At 34.3% G+C, this 21,205-nt stretch overlaps 1 protein-coding gene across 1 annotated transcript in view; it reads right to left on the bottom strand.

Annotated features, from left to right (window-relative positions):
- LOC132553006 (Y+L amino acid transporter 2-like) overlaps positions 1–19,607 on the bottom strand; it is a 31,191-nt gene extending 11,584 nt beyond the window's left edge. The window contains exons 1-4 of the mRNA XM_060217213.1: positions 18,926–19,607; positions 13,427–13,552; positions 11,689–11,788; positions 1,885–1,929 (exon numbers count right to left, since the gene is read on the bottom strand). Of these exons, the coding sequence (XP_060073196.1) occupies positions 1,885–1,929; positions 11,689–11,788; positions 13,427–13,552; positions 18,926–19,382 (728 nt within the window). The 5' untranslated portion in view covers positions 19,383–19,607. The remainder of the gene's footprint in view (positions 1–1,884; positions 1,930–11,688; positions 11,789–13,426; positions 13,553–18,925) is intronic.
- Between the last annotated feature and the right edge of the window lie 1,598 nt (positions 19,608–21,205).

The raw sequence follows: 21,205 nt of genomic DNA, 5'->3' as shown, positions 1-21,205 counted from the left end.
AAATTTTTCCCTCCAAAACTTGAAATTGTTTAAAGGTTGGTTAAGCTGACAAGACTTTTGATAAAAAAAAGTCCAAATAAATGTGTATTTATGGTATATAAACAGTATCCTGGTATATATTATACCGAAAGAAAAATTGAAACCAGTCAATGAAAAAAAGGCAAAGTCTTCATCATGGGACACTCAAAAATGAAATTAGCCCTTTCCATTTTCCTTTTAATTTCACATAAAATGACCCAATTAAAATTTTACACTGACTTAAAATGGCTGAATTTGTCCGGTAGTCCTCTGCTCCTAGAAATTTCCTAGAAACCTCCATAGTCAAGAAAGTGGCCCTTCATATAATGTGCAATTTCAGTGACTACCACAACACAAGTTTTTTTTAATATTCTACCAATCCGTGTTATGTAACAGTGGAATAAAAAGACGTGACGTGACAGCTGGGTTTTACACTTCAGAAGTGTTAAGTGAAAATAAATTGCCGACAAAACGAATAAAGAAGACGGCCAATTATAGTTAAGTAAGCGGTTTGTATTCTGACTTCGAACTGTTGGAATCTCAAGTACAGTGGCTTAATAGAAAGAAATAGGGGAATTATTTACGCCCGGGAGATTTGTCTTAACAAAAATTAATTTGATCATCTGTTTCTCTCCTATTACTTGCGAGTATGTAATGAAGCTTTCCAGTAAAGCAGGCATCTGTAAAATGGTATTTGTCACATCAATAAACACTAGCAGTCTCCAAATTAAAAAAGTCCAGCTTTGTAACCACAATAACGACAACTTCATGACTTGCAATATATCTTTGTCACAGTAAAACTGTCATGCCATTTCCATTGGCCTTATTTGAACAAAAGTATTAGACGAAGTTTATTTGCTTGGGACAAATTAAATTGTCAATTGGTTCAATCGAAGCAATTACCTCAGGCTATCCTATAAACTACACGCTGACACAGACAAATTTTGGGTGATTTTCGTTTATTTACATACTATCAAATATCTGGTTCATGTATTACTACAACAAATTTCTGTTAATATCATAACAGAGCTAAATTTTGTATTTTTTTTTATTTTCAAGATAACAACACAAAGGACAAAAAAAATGATACATTTGTATATTTGTTAGTTTGATTGGGAAACCATACAGTTTTCAGTAAAGCAGTTTGTAAAGATTGAGTTGTAAGTGTGAGTTTGCCTGATGTACCACCAACAAAAAATAGGGGAAAGGGAGCTAGACAAACACTAAAAAACTATAGAATCTGGTGTTGCCCATAAGTTCTCTCCCTTTATGCTTGGTGCTGCACATAGTTTTCGAGATATGTATCCCTACAGTTACTTTGCTTTATATCTGGTGCTGCCCATAGATTTTGAGATATGTATCCCTACAGTTACCTCCCTTTATATCTGGTGCTGCCCATAATTTTTGAGATATGTATACCGTAAATCTATACATCTAAGTTATCTCCCTTTATGCTTGGTGCTGCCCATAGTCTTTGAAATTTGTATCCCTACAGTTACTTCCCCTTTTATCTGGTGCTGCCCATAGTTTGTGAGATATGCATTCCTTCAGTTACTTCCCTTCATATATGGTGCCAATAGTAACTAATTTACCTTTCTGTTTCCGTAATATTTAAAAATATTAGCCCACTGGTGATTCACAAAAATAATTGCTTGTGATAAATCTTTTTCTTTCGCTTCTCAGAGTAAAATAATTATTTCATTCTAGATACTTCTAAAGTTATTCCAGGAGGCTGGGGTTTTAACTACTAAGTTATGTACCTACATACCCTGAACTACCCAGTGTTTTGAGATGTGTTAATTAGTGATTGTAGAAGGGAGATATCAGTAGATACTAAACATGACATGATCGTAACGGTGAGCTTACCTGTATGGGTCTTTGATTTCTTCCGTGACAAAGTTAAGGTAATTCCTGTAAAAAAGAGATACCAATCAGAATACAACGACACTTTAACGTAAAAATTAAAACAAATGAACAACAGAGATCAATTTCAGGGAAGAATTTGATAGCGTTATGATTTTTGTATTTCTGATCAATCATTATATTTATTTAAAAAAATAGAAAAAAATTCTGAACAAAGTAAGCATGCAATTTTGTTTCAACTTATATGTAGAAATGAACAATTTTAATTCCTGATACATTACAATGAAATAAGATACAACTGTAATGTTAATCTATATATAATTCAATTACTTAATATTTTGAAATCTATAAATTTATAAATGATTCAACTATTGAATACCGGGTACTATCAATGAATCTAAACGTGAAGTCAGGGACATAATTCAACTAAAAAAAAATTTTTTTTTATCAAATTTACTAAAACTACTTATATTATGTGTTATTTTTACACATAAAGATTGTCCCACTAATAATATTATAGTACTCATATATTAACAGTACTTTATGTACTTAAGGATGTGTTACTGATGATCAAACAAACAACGGCCCACACTCCATGACATCCTGTCAATATAATCCAATATGTCCCTGCTACAATATCATCATAATAGCAAATCACTATGCAAGTCAAACACAGCAGGGAGGACCACTCCCACTGGCGAACCCCCCCCCCCTGCCTACCCCACCACATACCCCCCAGGTCCTTATTCCTGGCTACCCAGTGAGCATACCCTATGTTTTATCATCACATACAATTCTTGTATAATACTGACTAACTGACCAATGGAGGAGGTCTACAATTCCTAAATGGACATAATCAGACCAGATGTTGGTCAAGCTGAAAGATTTTCTGTTCATATCTTGTCAGTATTCAACTAATACCTACTACCGTATGGAGAGATATTGTTGATGAGGTCACAGACCTCTAGGGGTTGTAGTTACATCACAGGCATGCTAAGGCAGGACGTAACTATATACGTACCAGAATTAACTTTACCTTGAATGATGACCCTTTGGGCCATTTTCAAACTCAGAGAGACAAATTTATTACAACCTTATGTTCAAGACATCATCTTGTTTAAATCTAATTGAGAAGAACATATACACATCCTGTCTTTAAATATCTCAGATACGAGGAAAACTGAGAGATACTTAACGTTATTCACACTTTTAAATAGATCTAAATTTATTTTGTGTAATTAGTGAACAAAAAAATAACTATAACTTTAAAAGCATCTGGTAGATCATTGGCTAGCATCTAAACACATTTATTTCACTTTTAACTGAGATAAATGACCTCCTGTTTTTGTTTTATAAGATAAGCACTTGAATATGTTTAAATCCACAAATGTTTAGCGTGGTATCATCCTTTTGTGTTACTTGGTATGACATATATCAATTAATTAAAAAGAGGAAATATGTTAATTTCTTATCCAATTCTTTATCAGTCTAGCCACTTATCTCGCAGTTCTCCGAATTAATCTGTGAAAAACTATAACACGATATATGCTGTTTCCTAAAACTGATGTGTGCTGGCAATGACTCCAAAGATTAATCGTCTGTATATTTAAGTAATTTCAGCACAGGTGTCATGAATACTGAGGAGTCGACGTGAACAAATTTCATATCAAACTTTATTTATTTATTATACGATGCAGGTTTAGATAATTGCTAACATTATTCCTAACAGTAACCATCAGTCAGAGGTCACATGATTCCTATAGTAACCATCACTCAGAGGTCACATGATTCCTATAGTAACCATCACTCAGAGGTCACATGATTCCTATAGTAACCATCATTCAGAGGTCACATGATTCCTATAGTAACCATCACTCAGAGGTCACATGATTCATATAGTAACCATCACTCAGGGGTCACATGATTCCTATAGTAACCATCACTTAGAGGTCACATGATTATACGATGCAAGTTTAGATAATTGCTAACATTATTCCTAACAGTAACCATCAGTCAGAGGTCACATGATTCCTATAGTAACCATCACTCAGAGGTCACATGATTCCTATAGTAACCATCATTCAGAGGTCACATGATTCCTATAGTAACCATCACTCAGAGGTCACATGATTCCTATAGTAACCATCACTCAGGGGTCACATGATTCCTATAGTAACCATCACTTAGAGGTCACATGATTATACGATGCAAGTTTAGATAATTGCTAACATTATTCCTAACAGTAACCATCAGTCAGAGGTCACATGATTCCTATAGTAACCATCACTCAGCGGTCACATGATTCCTATAGTAACCATCACTCAGAGGTCATATGATTCCTTTAGTAACCATCACTCAAGTATCACATGATTCCTATAGTATCATGTGACCTTGACACAATCGTAATCTGTAACATTAACATCATCTGAGATGTTTTCTAAAAATATCTACATCTTGCGTTATATTCACATTGTCAGAACAAAATCGTAGGATATTTAATTCATCAATGATGATTATACCCTGTATATCCTCAGGTAAGATATACACAACCTTGTAGAATCCAGCAACATCATCCTGCCCCTAGACAATGTGCTGGATTATAGGACCACTAATCATTCTTGTTTACTAGTCATGAAACACATGTTACCAGTTTTACTAGGTGAGGATAGAGAACAGTACATAATGGAGATGAATATATTGAAAAAGTGGTTCATAATGACAAGGCATTTCCACATCTGTCGGGGTTAAGCTTCTACAGAGCTATCTTTATTGGACTCTCATCAACATCACGTTTCGCATAGTTTCAGAAAGAGTAAAACTGGGTAAAATATGATCCTAAATTCCTTAACTTAAAGGATCTCAAAGGAGGAAGATTCTTTAACTCTTAGCTTTGGATGATCTGAGAGGAGGAAGATCCTATAAGAGGACCTAAAAAGAAGAAGATCCTAAGGTCCTTTGTTAGAGGACCTAAAAGAGGAAGATCCTAAGGTCCTTTGTTAGAGGACCTAAAAGAGGAAGATCCTAAGGTCCTTTGTTAGAGGACCTCAACCGAGGATGATCCCAAGGTCCTTTGTTAGAGGACCTTAAAGGAGGATGATCCTAAGGTCCTTTGTTAGAGGACCTAAAAAGGGGAAGATCCTAAGGTCCTTTGTTAGAGGACCTCAACCGAGGAAGATCCTAAGGTCCTTTGTTAGAGGACCTAAAAAGAGGAAGATCCTAAGGTCCTTTGTTAGAGGACCTAAAAGAGGAAGATCCTAAGGTCCTTTGTTAGAGGACCTAAAAAGGGGAAGATCCTAAGGTCCTTTGTTAGAGGACCTAAAAAGAGTAAGATCCTAAGGTCCTTTGTTAGAGGACCTCAACCGAGGATGATCCTAAGGTCCTTTGTTAGAGGACCTAAAAGAGGAAGATCCTAAGGTCCTTTGTTAGAGGACCTAAAAAGAGTAAGATCCTAAGGTCCTTTGTTAGAGGACCTAAAAAGAGGAAGATCCTAAGGTCCTTTGTTAGAGGACCTCAACCGAAGATGATCCTAAGGTCCTTTGTTAGAGGACCTAAAAGAGGAAGATCCTAAGGTCCTTTGTTAGAGGACCTCAACCGAGGATGATCCTAAGGTCCTTTGTTAGAGGACCTTAAAAGAGGAAGATCCTAAGGTCCTTTGTTAGAGGACCTCAACCGAGGATGATCCTAAGGTCCTTTGTTAGAGGACCTCAACCGAGGATGATCCTAAGGTCCTTTGTTAGAGGACCTCAACCGAGGAAGATCCTAAGGTCCTTTGTTAGAGGACCTAAAAGAGGAAGATCCTAAGGTCCTTCGTTAGAGGACCTCAACCGAGGATGATCCTAAGGTCCTTTGTTAGTGGACCTTAAAAGAGGATGATCCTAAGGTCCTTTGTTAGAGGACCTCAACCGAGGAAGATCCTAAGGTCCTTTGTTAGAGGACCTAAAAGAGGAAGATCCTAAGGTCCTTTGTTAGAGGACCTCAACCGAGGATGATCCTAAGGTCCTTTGTTAGAGGACCTTAAAAGAGGATGATCCTAAGGTCCTTTGTTAGAGGACCTAAAAAGAGGAAGATCCTATGGTCCTTAACTGATGACAAATGGTAATACATAAGTAACAAGGAATGGAAAAAGGCCTTTTCTGAACCCAAACAGATAGGGGGAAAATATATATATAAAAAAAATAGATGAAATTTTATGGTCAGATAACAAGGCAATTAGTCATGTACGCACATCGAGGAAACAACAGACAATTACAATATATTCAAATCACTCTCAAAGCCAGTCATTTCTTCACACATCTAAAACACAATATAATCAAGAAAAGGGTTTCTAAGAAACAAAAGCATAAAATTTTCTACTGTCATAAATATTGATTTATCTGTTCTAAGATTGAGATTTTCTAATTTACAGATTTAGTACACTGTAGTTCTGTATCTTAAAATCAGTCAGGAAATCCCTCCTTCAACCCAGTTTTCTTCAATGATTGGAAAACTTTTGTCATAGTTTAAACATTATACAATAGAGGCTATATATAGACGTCAAAGCTGTTTATCTAAGTATTTAAGAATAAATTTAACACTATGCATAAATATTCAGTTTTAGGCAAGATGAAATATTTGCCCTGCATACAGTAGTCCATGCTTCCCTATGTCTCGGATCCACATCTAGATATCAAGTAACACGTAGATGATGCACTTTGACAATTAAGACCAGCTATTGATTTCAAAAATGCAAATAATTTCCAATTTAGTTATAATTATATACTTACAAAATATACCTATGTATTTATTGTAATGCGTTTCAGTTTTACACACATGCATATGCACATGTTCTCCTTATAAGACTGTAATGATAACATTAGTAGTATGTAGGTGTGCATGTATGTGTGTAAATCTAACCTCTATTCAACTTTTCTGATCACTTACTCCTACTGTGTGAATTTGTTGAAATGAATGAATGAATGAATGAATGAATGAATGAATGAATGAATGAATGAATGAGTAAATGTGATGAAAAAAAAATCAGGAGTGATAGAGACCTCCAGCAAGAGGTTCCAAGATGTACAGGGGATATTGTATTTTTCTGGGTTATAAGCCATTATAAAACCAAATGGCAAGTTATCAAGATCGTCAGTGAAACATTTGATAAAAATGAATTATACACAGATAATTCTTTATTTTATTGATTTCAAAAAACACAAAATAGCAAATATCAAACTTGTTTGGCTTGGGTACCTTCATAGAATGTCCACACACAAATATAGGGCCTGACAATACATCCGTTTACTAAACAATCTCTTTATTGTTGTCTTTACTGTTAAATATTAATGAAGGCCCTTGCATGCTGACCATATTCTTATAGTCCCATATTAGCTTTACTTGTAAGTTAAATGAAACCATTCAAGCATGGTGGTCGTTCTAGAATTTGACCTATAACCCAATGACCTATCGATCCAAGGAAGTAAACGGCTATTGTAAACTTCCTCGATGGCTTTGAAGTGATGGCAAAATCAGGAAGATATTATTGTCATTCATATTTAAAGTTATAATTATTTAAATCCACGAGAATGTTTTGTTTATTTCAATCTTCAAATCATCCTGTATCAGATTGCAAATGATGGTTCTAGATGATCTGTTTCAGTCACAAACATGTTACAGGCAGGTACTCGTTAAAAAACTCAGCACCACCTTGTACTGGTCTACTGGTACGCTTCCTTTTTTTAAAAAAAAAAATCCTTTCAATTTTCTTTCCACATATAAGTTGCACCGGTATATAAGCCGCACCGGTATATAAGCCGTACGCCAGACTCACAAGGAAAAAAGGTGCGGCTTATAATCTGGAAAATATGGTAGTCCAGAGTCCCAACCTTGGCATTCTTCCAAATCATTTGTTTGGAAATAAAGAAAAAAATTTGAAACCGCAAAAGAAAACAAGTTTCAGTCCTTCTATCACAGAGACCTAAACCATGTACCTTTGTTCCTTAATCATAAACACAGAGTTTATCTAGTCATTAATCTGTCACCATACCATATATCAATAAAAAACATAACTGGAAAATTATAAGGAAAAATTTAACAAAGTGTTTAGATTAGTATGAATTTTAAATGTTCCACAACATGAACCTGTAATACATGTATGAAAATGTAATTTATTCGGCAAGTAAACAATATTTATAGAGCATGTGTTGATTGTTGTAACTTGTAAACAACAATAAATAAGGATTTTTTTTTATTTATATACAGATGAATAATTTTTAATGTAAACTGTTTATTTCAGTGAGGAAGTCTTATTCAACAAAGCCTCAGGCCGATGTTGGTGGTGTTTTTATCAAGGGCTAACACATGATATGATTGTTTCCTGACCCTAGTGGTGTTAGATACTAGGTAACTGATACTATTTATCTGAATGTTTTTGTGCAACGAATAATTAATTTGTTGGTCACTACCATTATGTAAACAAGACAGGAAATTTAATACACATAAATACAGGTACGTGTACAATACATGTAAGAAAAATGAGGTTAACTAAGAAAACAAACTACTGCCCCTGGCTTGCATTAACGTATAATCCATTCTCTAGATGAAGGAAAGAACAATTTGTAAATTTTTAAGACCAAGTAAAAATATGGCTTTATCTGTTTAATGCAACAGTGAAAAAATTTACAACAATATCTACTTCACCAGCTAACATAACACTGTCAAATGTCTTCTACGCTGAAGTTGGTTTAAATATTTTAAATTTTGGGCCGTCTTATTAGATAATCAGACTTTGAACCCAAGTATTAGCAGAAAGAACGATGTTAGTGTAGATCTAAACAAGGTATAATAATATTTCCTCTGATCCGTGATACAGCTTAAAACAAGCCAGTCTAACTAAGGAATACTTAAATACTAGTGCTTGCCAAATAAATCGAAATTTTTACCTTACAACTGTAAACCCGAGACTAATCTAGACAAATTTTATTATCGAAAAAATGTGGTTTTTCCAAAGTTGTGTGATTTTTCCCTCGTAATATAAATATAATTCCTCCTCAAGAAAATATACTGAAAACATGAGAACATGCAAATAATTAATGTCATGTTCTCAAAAGAGAACTGGGTGTAAAACAACTGAACCACCAGGCATACTAACATTGACCATAAACCTTCTCTAAAAACCCTGTTGTGCATTTATTTATGCATTGACGATATTTTGCATGGAAACAATGATATTGGGAAATCAAAGTTTTGTTTTGACCAACTTAAAATATTGGGTAACATACAGAGTGGAGCAGTGATTCGAAACGACTGATTAAGGCACCAATTATGCTAGATCAGGTAAAACATCTATGTGTTCATGGCATAGAAACAGATAACTCAATGGGTGTAAATGATTTTAGCTCGACACTAGTCCTCTCTGTTTAACATTACGGCAGACATTCCTCTACTTGACAACCTGCCAGGCAACCATGTTTTTCAACCAATTCAGATTTTAAAGATGGACGATTCAGTGTCGACTACAATGTCAAAGCTACAATTTTTATTTGATTGAAAAGTGCGCCCTTTCTAGTCAGATACAAGGTCCATGCCCAGTAGAGATTGCCGAAGAGCCTACGGAGATACAAGGGTTCTAACGTTTAAGTAAATTATTGTTTCTGCCAACACCTGCAGAATTCAATTTTATTTGGCTTTTAATGGCGGAAACTTCGCCATAATACATACGTTATACATTCCTTCTGAAAGCTTATAACCATAAGTGTAAAGGTATGTCTAACATAAACACACATGGCGGTCTTAATCCACCATTCTATTCAGTTAAGTATCAGTTCAACTCATACGTATTGCATCTGTACTCATCAGGTCAATGCAAGAACTGACATATTTTCGAGTAAGGTTCTGTAACATGTGCCTGCATTAAACCTAACGGAGATAGTCAGTTGCAAAGCATCTTTAACAAGACGGCAACTACATTCTCTTCCTAAAAATTTTCAGGGATCATAAAAAGTAGGGTAAAACTATGTGTATTCTCGATGGACCGTAAAAACAAAAACAAAATTAATGGACCGTAAAACAAACAAAAATTCTATCCAAGTAAGACAACTAGGTCAAAATTGTGATCTACCCTTTTAAAATTTTTAGTTTGTTTACACATGATTAAAAAGAAATCTACATCATCATTGCATGTCAACAGGACACCTACCCTATCAAACTACAACTAGTATATCTAGTTAACCGTATAACTATGTGAAAATTGACTTAATGTTAACAAAACAAACTCAAGGAGAGCAGCAGAGAAGACCTGACCAACATCCATACATCATACTGACAAAGACTGGGGTGAAAATGATACCGATGTGGTCTTAACGTGTGACCATCAAATCATCATGTTACCATTATTTGGGACTGCAGCTAAGCTTTATCATAACAAATTATCAACAGAATTTTCCATCACAGCGAGCAATACCTAAATGTATTGTCCCACGGCTGGTCAACAACTCTGATCCTTTTGGCTGTGAAACATACTTAGTTTAAGTTAATCTAGTGGAAAAGGTGAATTTTTGACCCATTTTGAAAGAGGGAGAAATTTTGGACAGCCCTTGTGGTCTTCAAAATTCAAAAACAAGACAGGACAAAAATAAATGGCACACATGCAGTCACCTGGTGTGTATATATCTATATACCAACTAAATATCATGCCTCTTGGTCTTGTAGTTCAAAGAAGCTGTTTAAAGGTTTTAACATATTTGACCCCAGTGACCTTGAATGTAGGTTAAGTTTATTTCTTTATGCAAATTCTGTCAAACTTCATCCAAGGAACATACCAACCAAATACCACGCCTTTAGATCTTTTAATTCTAAGAATAAGCCATTTAAAGGTTTTAACAAATTTGACTCTATTGACATCGAATGTAAGTCATTTACTGTCAAGGTAATTTATTTTCGTAAACTTTATTGGGCTTCATCCTATGAACATACCAGCCAAATATCAAAACATTTGGTGCATTGGTTATTGAGAAAAAGTTGTTTTAAGAAAAGTTGATGCTGGACACCGCACACGTCATAAGTTCACCCGGCCTTACGGGCCAGGTGAGCAAAAAATTGTTTAAGTAAAAAGATACTTATCAGCTATGTTCCCAGTTTTCAGTATATTATCTTGATGCGGAAATTTGTCCATATTTAGAGGGGAAAACATACCACTTGGGTAACACCACCCTTTTCCGGTATTGATATTTTGTCTAAAATCATTCCCTACTTAGAACAGGTAGACTTTAATATGCCCAGCTCATTAAATTTTTAAATATTAATAATGATTTCATACTTTTGATATTTCCATGTCATACAATAATTTTTGTTACTTTCTCTTCTAGCAGTAATACCAATGGTAAAATTCCCAGTGTGTGCAAAATGCATATTTTAAAATAAAATCAGGGTGCTATGAAACATAATCATAGAACAATTTAAAACACATTTTGTAAATATTGAAACACTTGTCATTATGAACAAGACTGAATTTTATGGTCATTTCCTGTATTATATATTACCAGGTTATCAAAGTTGATAAATTATAACACCAATTACACATGTGTAAAGTTTACCTCCCCTATGCATGGAATCCACTGATAAAGAGAATCTTTCAAACAGTTTACATTGTTAAGTAAAGAAAATTTATGAATTTTGTAAAGTTTTAAAATTTCCTACCTGATAGTACAACTTCATTCTGATATTCTGATTTTAAAAGAAAGGGAGTAAACAACATCAAAGTCACCAGGACTTCAATTAGTAGTTACAGATTTGAGTTTAAATACTAAAAGTTAGTGTTAATGTGTGAATTACCATCCAGCATATGAGAAAAGCCCAGAGTAGAAAGCTAATGCAAAGTTCCCTGGATCAGAGGTAGAGCCCTTAAATGGTTCTTCATAACTTTCTCTGTCACCTGTAAAAAAATCCATTGTGTTATACCATATTATAATTAGTATTGTAAGGTTTTGTTCAATATTAAAATATTAAAACTTTGGTTCCTTTTAGATAGACAGAAATATATAGTGTAGCATGCATATGTAACATTTTCTGATCCGTCATAAAATCAAAAAGAGCACAAATAGAGACCAAAGGAAACCTACATATGAAATTTGAGTATGATCCATCAAATGCTTCTTTAGAAATACCCATTATCGATCTTTCATTGTCCAAATCCAAGATGGCCGCCTGTCAGCCATTTTGTTTTTCTGATAAGTCCCAAAATCAAACAGGCACAACTAAGGACCAAGAGAAAGCTATATATATGAAATATCCATTAAACACATATTAAATTTGAGAAAGAAAGATATGTCCAGTACTTCTTAAGAAACATAGATACCATGTATTTATAGACAGATGACAATAGACCATGGACATAGGGCGATTTTACTAGCCTGCTAACCTGATGAAAGAACCATAAAAACAAAAGATTTTTAAAAAAAATATAAAGACAATGAAACTATTTCAGGTCAAAGACCTGGAAGAAATTTTAAAAAGCGATATTTTAAGATTAATTTGTTTTCAGTATTTTAGAAATATCTGTACCTACACTAAAATTAGGTGCACATCTGACATTTAACATGTCAAATTTAAAGAATCACAGTAACACAAAAAGAATTCATGATTGATATATATTATAACATGAATTCCGTATATATATTTTTTTTATTCCCATCATGCATTATTGCCTGATGTTGATAGATATGACAAACCATAATTTGTTCTAAAAATAACACATCTGTGCTTCTGAACATTACATGATTGACAGATAATGGAACAGTGATATTTCATCATTTTTCTTAATGCAGAAAAAAAAAAAAATCGTAAAAAAACATTTTCCCCGAATAATAAATAACATGCTTATTAAATTAGATATTAGCTTAATACATCTATATATACACCTTTAAATATTCTAATCAATTAATTGACTTTCCGAATATATTTCTATGATTTTTAATGAAGCTTAATTAAGGAAATGATGGTTAGGGTGTCAAAGAGTGAAGGAAAGTTTTGTTTGTGCTATTGCCACGACCATTCGGTTAATTTTGCAACAACAAAAATTCATTTACCAGCCCGAGTATGAGAACAGGCCGGAATAAAATGCCAGGGCTACGCGGCCCACACTCTGTGGTTCAGAGGTGTGGTTCTCGAACGACTTGTCAAATGACTCTCTATCCCCTGTTCATGCAAATAGAAATATTTCATAGCAATTGAAATATGTGTATAGCAACTTGTAATGATATAATTTTAATATCTCAATTGTTATATCACAAATACATCTATTATACTGTTCATATCAAATGTTTAACTGGTCATTTTGTCTCCAGTGAAAGTACAGACAAATTTGAAAAAAAAAAAAAACTCTTAAATATATTAAAATAAAAAGGCCTCCTACAGCTATACAGCATTTCAATATAAAAAAAAAACCATCATCATGAACAATGAGATTTCAAAATCAATTGTGTTCATCAAAAAATCTGTTTGATGATCATGACATGCAATTCTTTATCGAACAGCTAGAGAACCAAGCCAGCTGAGTCTGTGTATAACTCACCTGTAACGAGATAGACCATTCCTGTGATGATAATGATTATGAGAGCTGCTATTTTTGTGACGGTAAAGATGTCTTGAACTCGAGCTGCCCATTTCACATTCACACAATTGATGAATGTCAGAAGCACTGAAAGGGTAACATAAAAATTAAGACTTTTTTTCAAGTATTACAGGCAAAAATACAGTCAACCATATCTAGTTATGTGGAATCGGGTAACAATACAGTCAACCATATCTAGTTATGTGGTATCGGGTAACAATATACCTCCAGAGAAGTGTCACCCCTCCAGAGCAATATCACCCCTCCAGTGCAATATCACCCCTCCAGTGCAGTATCACCCCTCCAGTGCAGTATCACCCCTCCAGTGCAATATCACCCCTCCAGTGCAGTATCACCCCTCCAGTGCAGTATCACCCCTCCAGTGGAATATCACCCCTCCAGTGCAGTGTCACCCCTCCAGAGCAGTGTCACCCCTCCAGGGCAGTGTCACCCCTCCAGTGCAATATCACCCCTCCAAGGCAGTATCACCCCTCCAGTGCAATATCACCCCTCCAGAGCAGTGTCACCCCTCCAGTGCAATATCACCCCTCCAGAGCAGTGTCACCCCTCCAGGGCAGTATCACCCCTCCAGTGCAATATCACCCCTCCAAGGCAGTATCACCCCTCCAGTGGAATATCACCCCTCCAGAGCAGTGTCACCCCTCCAGTGCAATATCACCCCTCCAGAGCAGTATCACCCCTCCAGGGCAGTAACACCCCTCCACAGCAGTATCACCCCTCCTGAGCAGTAATAAAAATGGTAACTAGATATTTTCTGGTATTTCACAAATTCTTCCTATATGACCGTAAACTAGGTCTCAAGTGAATAGAACTGGCCATAAAGATTGTCCAAAAATAATACGCAAAAAAATAAAATACCTCAAATCTATTTCACAGCTGACTCAAATATCCGTACAATTATGTACGCATTCCAGGTTTGATGGTGAACAATACCTATATGTGATAAGTAAGCGAATTACATACGAACTTTTATAGTCAGCTTTTCAACATCCCAAATTTGAGAGTTGCTGGACCATAAAATCTCAAAGATATTTTGTAAATGATGGATGCTGAGGTGTTCACTATGTAATCTGGTCGTATACTTTCAAGCCAAGTGTTCACGATATTGATGCCTCTGGCATCAGAAAAGTAACACTCGAAGTCTTACTTTGATGACTTTTCATCGCAAGCAATTATACAAATAAAATTTATAATAACATTCTGGGTTTTCCATAAGAGCCGGCCGCCAGCCAATTTGACCGGCTATTTTGATCATTTGGCCGCCTACACCAATCCAGTTCCGTAATAATGTTCCGTACACGACTACACGTACACGGCAGGCAAGCCTCCTACTTTCGCTACACAGCCTACTACTAACAAACTTATGGAAAACCCTGAACATTTGCAAAATAAAACAGCATTATACCTTTAATGTAAAACGTAAGTAGTAATATATCTGTAAGGAAATCGATTTCTTGATAAAGACTTGTTGTGATCGCGAGGTATCTAAATTCACATGTACGTTCTTTGTATACAGATTTGAAACAGCATTTTTGTTTCGTAAAAAATCTATCATAAACAATATATAGTCAAACAAATTATTGCTATAGGTATCGAAAATATGCTATTCTGTTACATATTGATATTGATGGGCAAAGCTATTGCAACATGTTGATAAGTCAACCTATCGTTATGTAATGTAATATATTGAATAAATCTATTTATGTGAACAATTTCCATCCACAATGAATATTTGATAAGGTATGACAATAATTTTCTATCCTGGGACACAAAGTTCTAAAGTCTGTTTATAGATCTTTGACAAAATTTACATTAAAAACCATTTTTAAACTTTTAAAATGAAAACTAGACTAGATTAAAATAATTTTACCTTTGTCAAAAAGCTTGAAGTTTGATCAAATTTCTCTTTGTAGAAATCTCAAGTGTCAATAGGTAAATATATATGATAGTTGGAAGGACATTTGAGAATTCGGAAAATTGATCTCTGCATATGGAATATCGATAACATAAAACGACAGAATGACAACTACATTTTTTATAATGTATGTCTAATGTTGTACATCTAAAGTATATGCATGACGAAAATGCAGTTTGTGTAATACCAACTTATCGCATATTCTCTCACATAATAATGGTCTCCAATGATGAATTTGGATTTCAGTTTTTACGTCTCCCGATCTGCCCAACATTTCCCCTATTTCTTGTAAGTATTTAAATCGAAATAAAATCATGCATATCATGAATCACGTATAATGATGTAAGGGATATGTTTAAATCAGTAATATTTTCCTTACAAGTGCTATTTAGTTGTGAATAAAAAGTTTCTGGGTTGCATAGATTTATAATGTAATTTCTAGTGCAAAATATCAAAGTCCAGTCTGTTGTCATAGTCTATAATATAGACCAGCATCTTTCAGATAACCTAGAATTTTATAAACCTCAACAGTTTCAAAAAGGGTCTGAAGACTTGTAAATTTACGATAAAAAATTTCTGAAGTTGACAGAAGGTCAATGCAGTCCAATAAAAAGTGTTTAACGGTGAATGGCTCATCACATCCTATGCATCAGGAATTATCTTTGCCTTTCAACATATATGAAAAAGTTATGTATGGCCCATCCAAGGACGGGCAAGGACAACTTCGTCTCGGTGCTTGTCTCTATAGCATGCAGACCATTCACCTATGATAGGTTATAAGGAGTGCAATTTATTATTGGTATATTGATTCCGTTCCTCCTGCCACTGAGCTGTTAAAAATTGTTTTTATGAATGGTTTAAAACCAGTAAAATGAAGTTTAAAAACAACAGGTGGTAACGATAAAGCTACTTTTGCGGCACAATCTACTTTTTCATAAACATTATTAAGTTAATGTTGATATTTTCAAAATAGAAAAAGAGGACATCACACAAACTCATGTTTCACATCTTAGTTACTCTGTCTGCCAAAGTATATGAGCAAGCGAGACTTTGTACTAGAAATTGTAAATGCACAAAACCGATGACTAATGTGTATTAGAACTCTATGAAAAATAGATGATTGGTTGGTAGGTGTATAGAACTTCTTGACATATTTCTCTGTTAACGTTGGAATTTTCTGGAAGTACATGATAAAGCTGAATGAAATTGATTTACTAGCGGCAATTTCTGTCTTGGTGTCTTGTTCATACAAGTATTATTGAACAGCATATGCATGAATGTATAGTAGAATATTTTTTTTATATCAACATTCAACACCAAAGGCTGGTTATTCAGTTACGGTTCAGGTGAAGTCCGAATCAGTCATCCAGTCGAAATTTTCGCTAACTGTTCTATCAATAAAATTTTCTCACATGTATTTGCAGTAAAAAAAAATTCTAGAGTGTAATATGCCTTGGTGACCGGGAGGTATCTCTCTTTTAACTCACGTAGTCAAAGATCAATTTTTTGATAATCGCTTTCATACAGGTGAGTTTTATGTGAATCGATATATTTCTAGAAAACGTTTGATGACACTGGCACAAAACTTTCACAGATGTTATGTTATATTGGCCTAACAATTTAAACACAACATGTCAAACATATTCATAAACTGAATGTAGATATTTAAGTGCATTATAAAATAAATCAATTAAAAATAACTTGTTCAAATTAAAAATTTAACGAATTTTTTTTTCCGTGTTTTCAAATATTTTGTGTGTTAGGTTAGTCTAACTTGTTGATGGGAGTTTCCTATGAATTTGATAAATTGGGATTACATGGACATTCACATCATAATCAAAGATTTTATGAACTTTGTTAACCTTTCTATAGAAAGTATTAAAATCAAAGCAGACAAATAAGGTTCTTTTAAGAATAAAATAAAAAATAAAATATATTACAGTAAAATCGTCACCGTAAAGGAGTGGACAGGCAATAGAGGCAAATTATAGAAGTATTTTAAAACATTAAACACAGGCAATACTTGATCAAATACAAAGTATAAATTAATCACAATAGGTGCGGGATTAGTAGATTTTTTATAAATAAAGACAAGTCTACCAGTTTTGCCTAAACAGTGGGAATCTTCTGAGGGATATTTTGATAAAATTTGTCCCCTGAAGTACAAAGCATTAAAAATCGGGGAATGTTTATTGTTTTTGTCTGTAATAATTCACAAATGGTAATGTTAATATTTCGATGACCTTCTCTATACATGCCGGTTATCCTGATGTTTTTCATGTGATCATTTAAATTGATAATTAACATTTTGAGATATATTGGATTAAATGCTGTATAATAACTGTCTCTAACATGGCTGCATGTAGGTAGGTTATTGTTTTGAATAGAACATACATTTTTTCTTAAAAAGTTTTCTTGATATTTTTAACAACAAAATGAGAAATTGGCATATACACTTAATAGCTATATTCATAAATAGATATATGACTCAAAAGTCTGCGAGGATAAATTTCATCCTCTGAGTGGACATGTTGAACTTCTAGCACTTCTGTCTGAAATAGGAGGTTGTAATTGTAATCTAGATATGGAATAAACGTAGATGATGTCTTCAGGCATTTTCGTGATTACTGTTGTCAGTAAGTTATAACGATTCATTTATCAAAATTTTAAACTAATTGGTGGGTGTATGACAGATGGGTATAATTTTGGTGAGAAAAAATCTTCAAAATGTCACAAAATATCAAGTTTAATCTTTCTTAGACAGGAGAAATATTTCTACTGTCAAACAAACACAAAATAAAAGCACTAGGCCCATGTCAGGTATCCATATCAGTAGGATAGGCAACATAATGCCACATTGTAAAACACGAATCAAGGTTGGGTCAAATGGAATTGATCACACAGCGTTATTCACTCAACCGTGACCATGTCATTTTAGACACAGACCAAACAACACCTTCAGTTGTTAACTAAAATCATGTTCTTCTTTAATTGTCTAATGGGATAGGAACTGAGCGATATCCATTCATTAAAATTTGTTTAAAGTCAACTTTGGACCAATGATGTATCTGTAAATTAAACTATCATACCATAAATTAATCAATCATGTATACAGAGCTCAGTCAAGAGTGACGTTTCCTGTATCAAACAACTATCGTTAGTCTATACACTACTATATATATATATATAAAGATTTAATCAATATTTCATGACTTAAAATATCATTATTAACATACAATTTTAATCATTTTGGTGTCTTTAAGGGAATCTTTACCGCCGCATACGGTTACACGGTTGTAAACATTTGAACACTGCCTGGTCTGGAGAATGACGAAATCTTGCATCATCAAAATATGGGCCTGCCGGTACCGGCCCACGTGATGATTGAAACGGATTTGTTATCATCACTAACGTAAACGTTTACGCTTGATGAGTAAGCGACTGAAAAACTACGTAAGTAAACAAAGATAATTTCATTCATGTTGTTAGATAAAAAGTGAGTGATTTAAGAAATATCTACTTACGGATACATAGAGCTGCTAGCAACTGAACTGCATATGCTGGCGATTCGCACGGAAACAAGGGCTCCAGTATATATTCAGCAAAAGTCAAAGCCGTTATGGCGTTCCCTGTGGGTAAGATAATGATTATCGCCACCCAGAGGTATAAAAAAGCAGGTAAATTACCAAAAGCTGTTCGTATGTATGCATAGTCGGCGCCTGATTTTAGAATCATCGTACCCAGTTCGGCATAACACATTGCCCCAATCAAAGATATAAGTCCACACAGCACCCATATGATAAGAGAGAGTCCGACTGATCCAGCCTCCTGAAGCACCCCTTTAGGGGATATAAAAATCCCCCCTCCAATTATAACTCCGACAATTAAAGCTACCCCATTGTGAAGTCCAAGTTCTTTCTTTAGTTTCACTGTATCAGAAACATCAGATGAAGAAGCCGATGCTGTTTCTTCTTTCCCCATCTTTTTCCGGTGTCTGTTTGAAAAAAACACGAAAAAATCCCCGTAACACGTGTTATGTCGTTTCGTGAAGGTTTTTTTTTTGTTCTCAATTTACACGTCACTGTTAAGAAAATTTCACTTATAGTTCACTGGGGAAATTGTAGGAAGTTTTAAATGAAGCTCAATGTGGTCAAACGTCCAGTCGGCTGTAAACTATACTCAAATGCTGACCATGTTCATCGCTCCCAAATACAGACTGTGTGTAGATATCTGTGTCACGTTGTGTGTACTTAGCTACAACGCGGGAATGATCACCGTGCTTCCGTTTGTGTTTAGTCTAAATTTAACAACCAATCGAATTGTCACAATATTCTGTGGGGGTACCAACGGGGGTACTGAATGATTTATTTTCTGTGTTTTTACGAAAACTGAAAGACTTCTGTTCATAAAGACATATCGTAAGTAATTTCGAAGACATTTCTGTTGAGATTGACAACATATACACGTTTGAAACTGAATTCAGCGCTGAACCGTGGATTTATGATATTCGTAATTAAAAAAAAGAAAATAGTGCATCACCAAAGTATCAGAATATGTGATTTTTATGAAGTTTCCCGAATAATTAACCCACATCTGAGCCTGGATGATAAGATATCCTTAAGATACATACATGTCCAGTCTTTCAGGCTCTGTGGCGAAAAAAAAAATTCTTACAAATTAACTTTTTCAAGTAAAGACATATTTCATAAATGATGATGAGAGAAAATACTTTTTAAGTGAATATTTAAAAGTGCCCATACAGAAAATGTGACAATTTTCGGTTAGCATTCCTTCTCTTAAATTTTATCGATAAAGGCAAATTTTTTTTTTGCGTTGCCCTTAATATTCTGGCAAAATTTATGTCGCAATCAACCTTGATCTTATTTTACTAGTGCGAAAGGGTAGACGCATCGGCATTCCTATTTGAAAAGGGATTAAGGAAGGATAAAAAGGTAAAGTAAACAGTATTCTTATTTACTTTAAACAACCTTCCTAAGAATTATAATACTTACAGTATGTATACATGTCTAGACTTCTATGCGAGTCCATCCAAATAGGCTCGTACACAAATTTGTACGATTTTTTAAAACCCCTGCATTGCTCCCAAGATAAAAAAAAAAAAAAAAAACAACACAAGATGTGTTTTTGAAAAACTAGGTCCTACTATGATACAAAAGTTATAATCGATTTTTTTTTAAATTTTTAAATGTATGTCAAAGGTCACGGTCAAGGTCATAACATGGTGAAAAAATTGGTACCACTGGAAGGAATTGTCACAGTGAACAAACATGCCAAATATGAAAGTCATACGTCTTATGACACAATAGTTATAATCAATGTAGGTCATAGGTCATGGTCAAGGTCACATGGTAAAAAAATTTGGTACCACTTTAAAGGTCTTGTCACTAGGAAAACACATGCCAAATATGAAAGCCATACGTCTTATGATGCAAAAGTAAAAAGTAAAAGCAAAAAATAATCAATGTTTTTTTTTTCATATGTAGGTCAAAGGTCAAGGCCATATAATCAAAAAATTTAGTGCCACCTGAAAAGTATTGTCACAAGTAATACACATGCCAGATATGAAAGTCCTACCTCTTACGACGTAATGGTTAGGGGCATTGTTAAAGTTGACAATAGGCAAACAGACTGTATAAAAAACAATGGATGTGTGGGGTTTTCTATCGCTAACAACATATCGAACGTTTACATCTAAAATGTTGCAAACACTGATTAATGTCACAACTTGAGATATTGAGAATATGAAAGATTTCTGCTAGATATCGATTTTAAATGCTGAATTA

Source organism: Ylistrum balloti, unplaced genomic scaffold, assembly GCF_031769215.1.
Source record: "Ylistrum balloti isolate Yb309-2 unplaced genomic scaffold, AGI_CSIRO_Ybal_v1 Utg369636, whole genome shotgun sequence".
Lineage (NCBI taxonomy): Eukaryota > Metazoa > Mollusca > Bivalvia > Pectinida > Pectinidae > Ylistrum > Ylistrum balloti.
The sequence above is the reverse complement of the archived record's forward strand: the minus strand, read 5'-3'. Positions and strand labels throughout refer to the sequence as shown.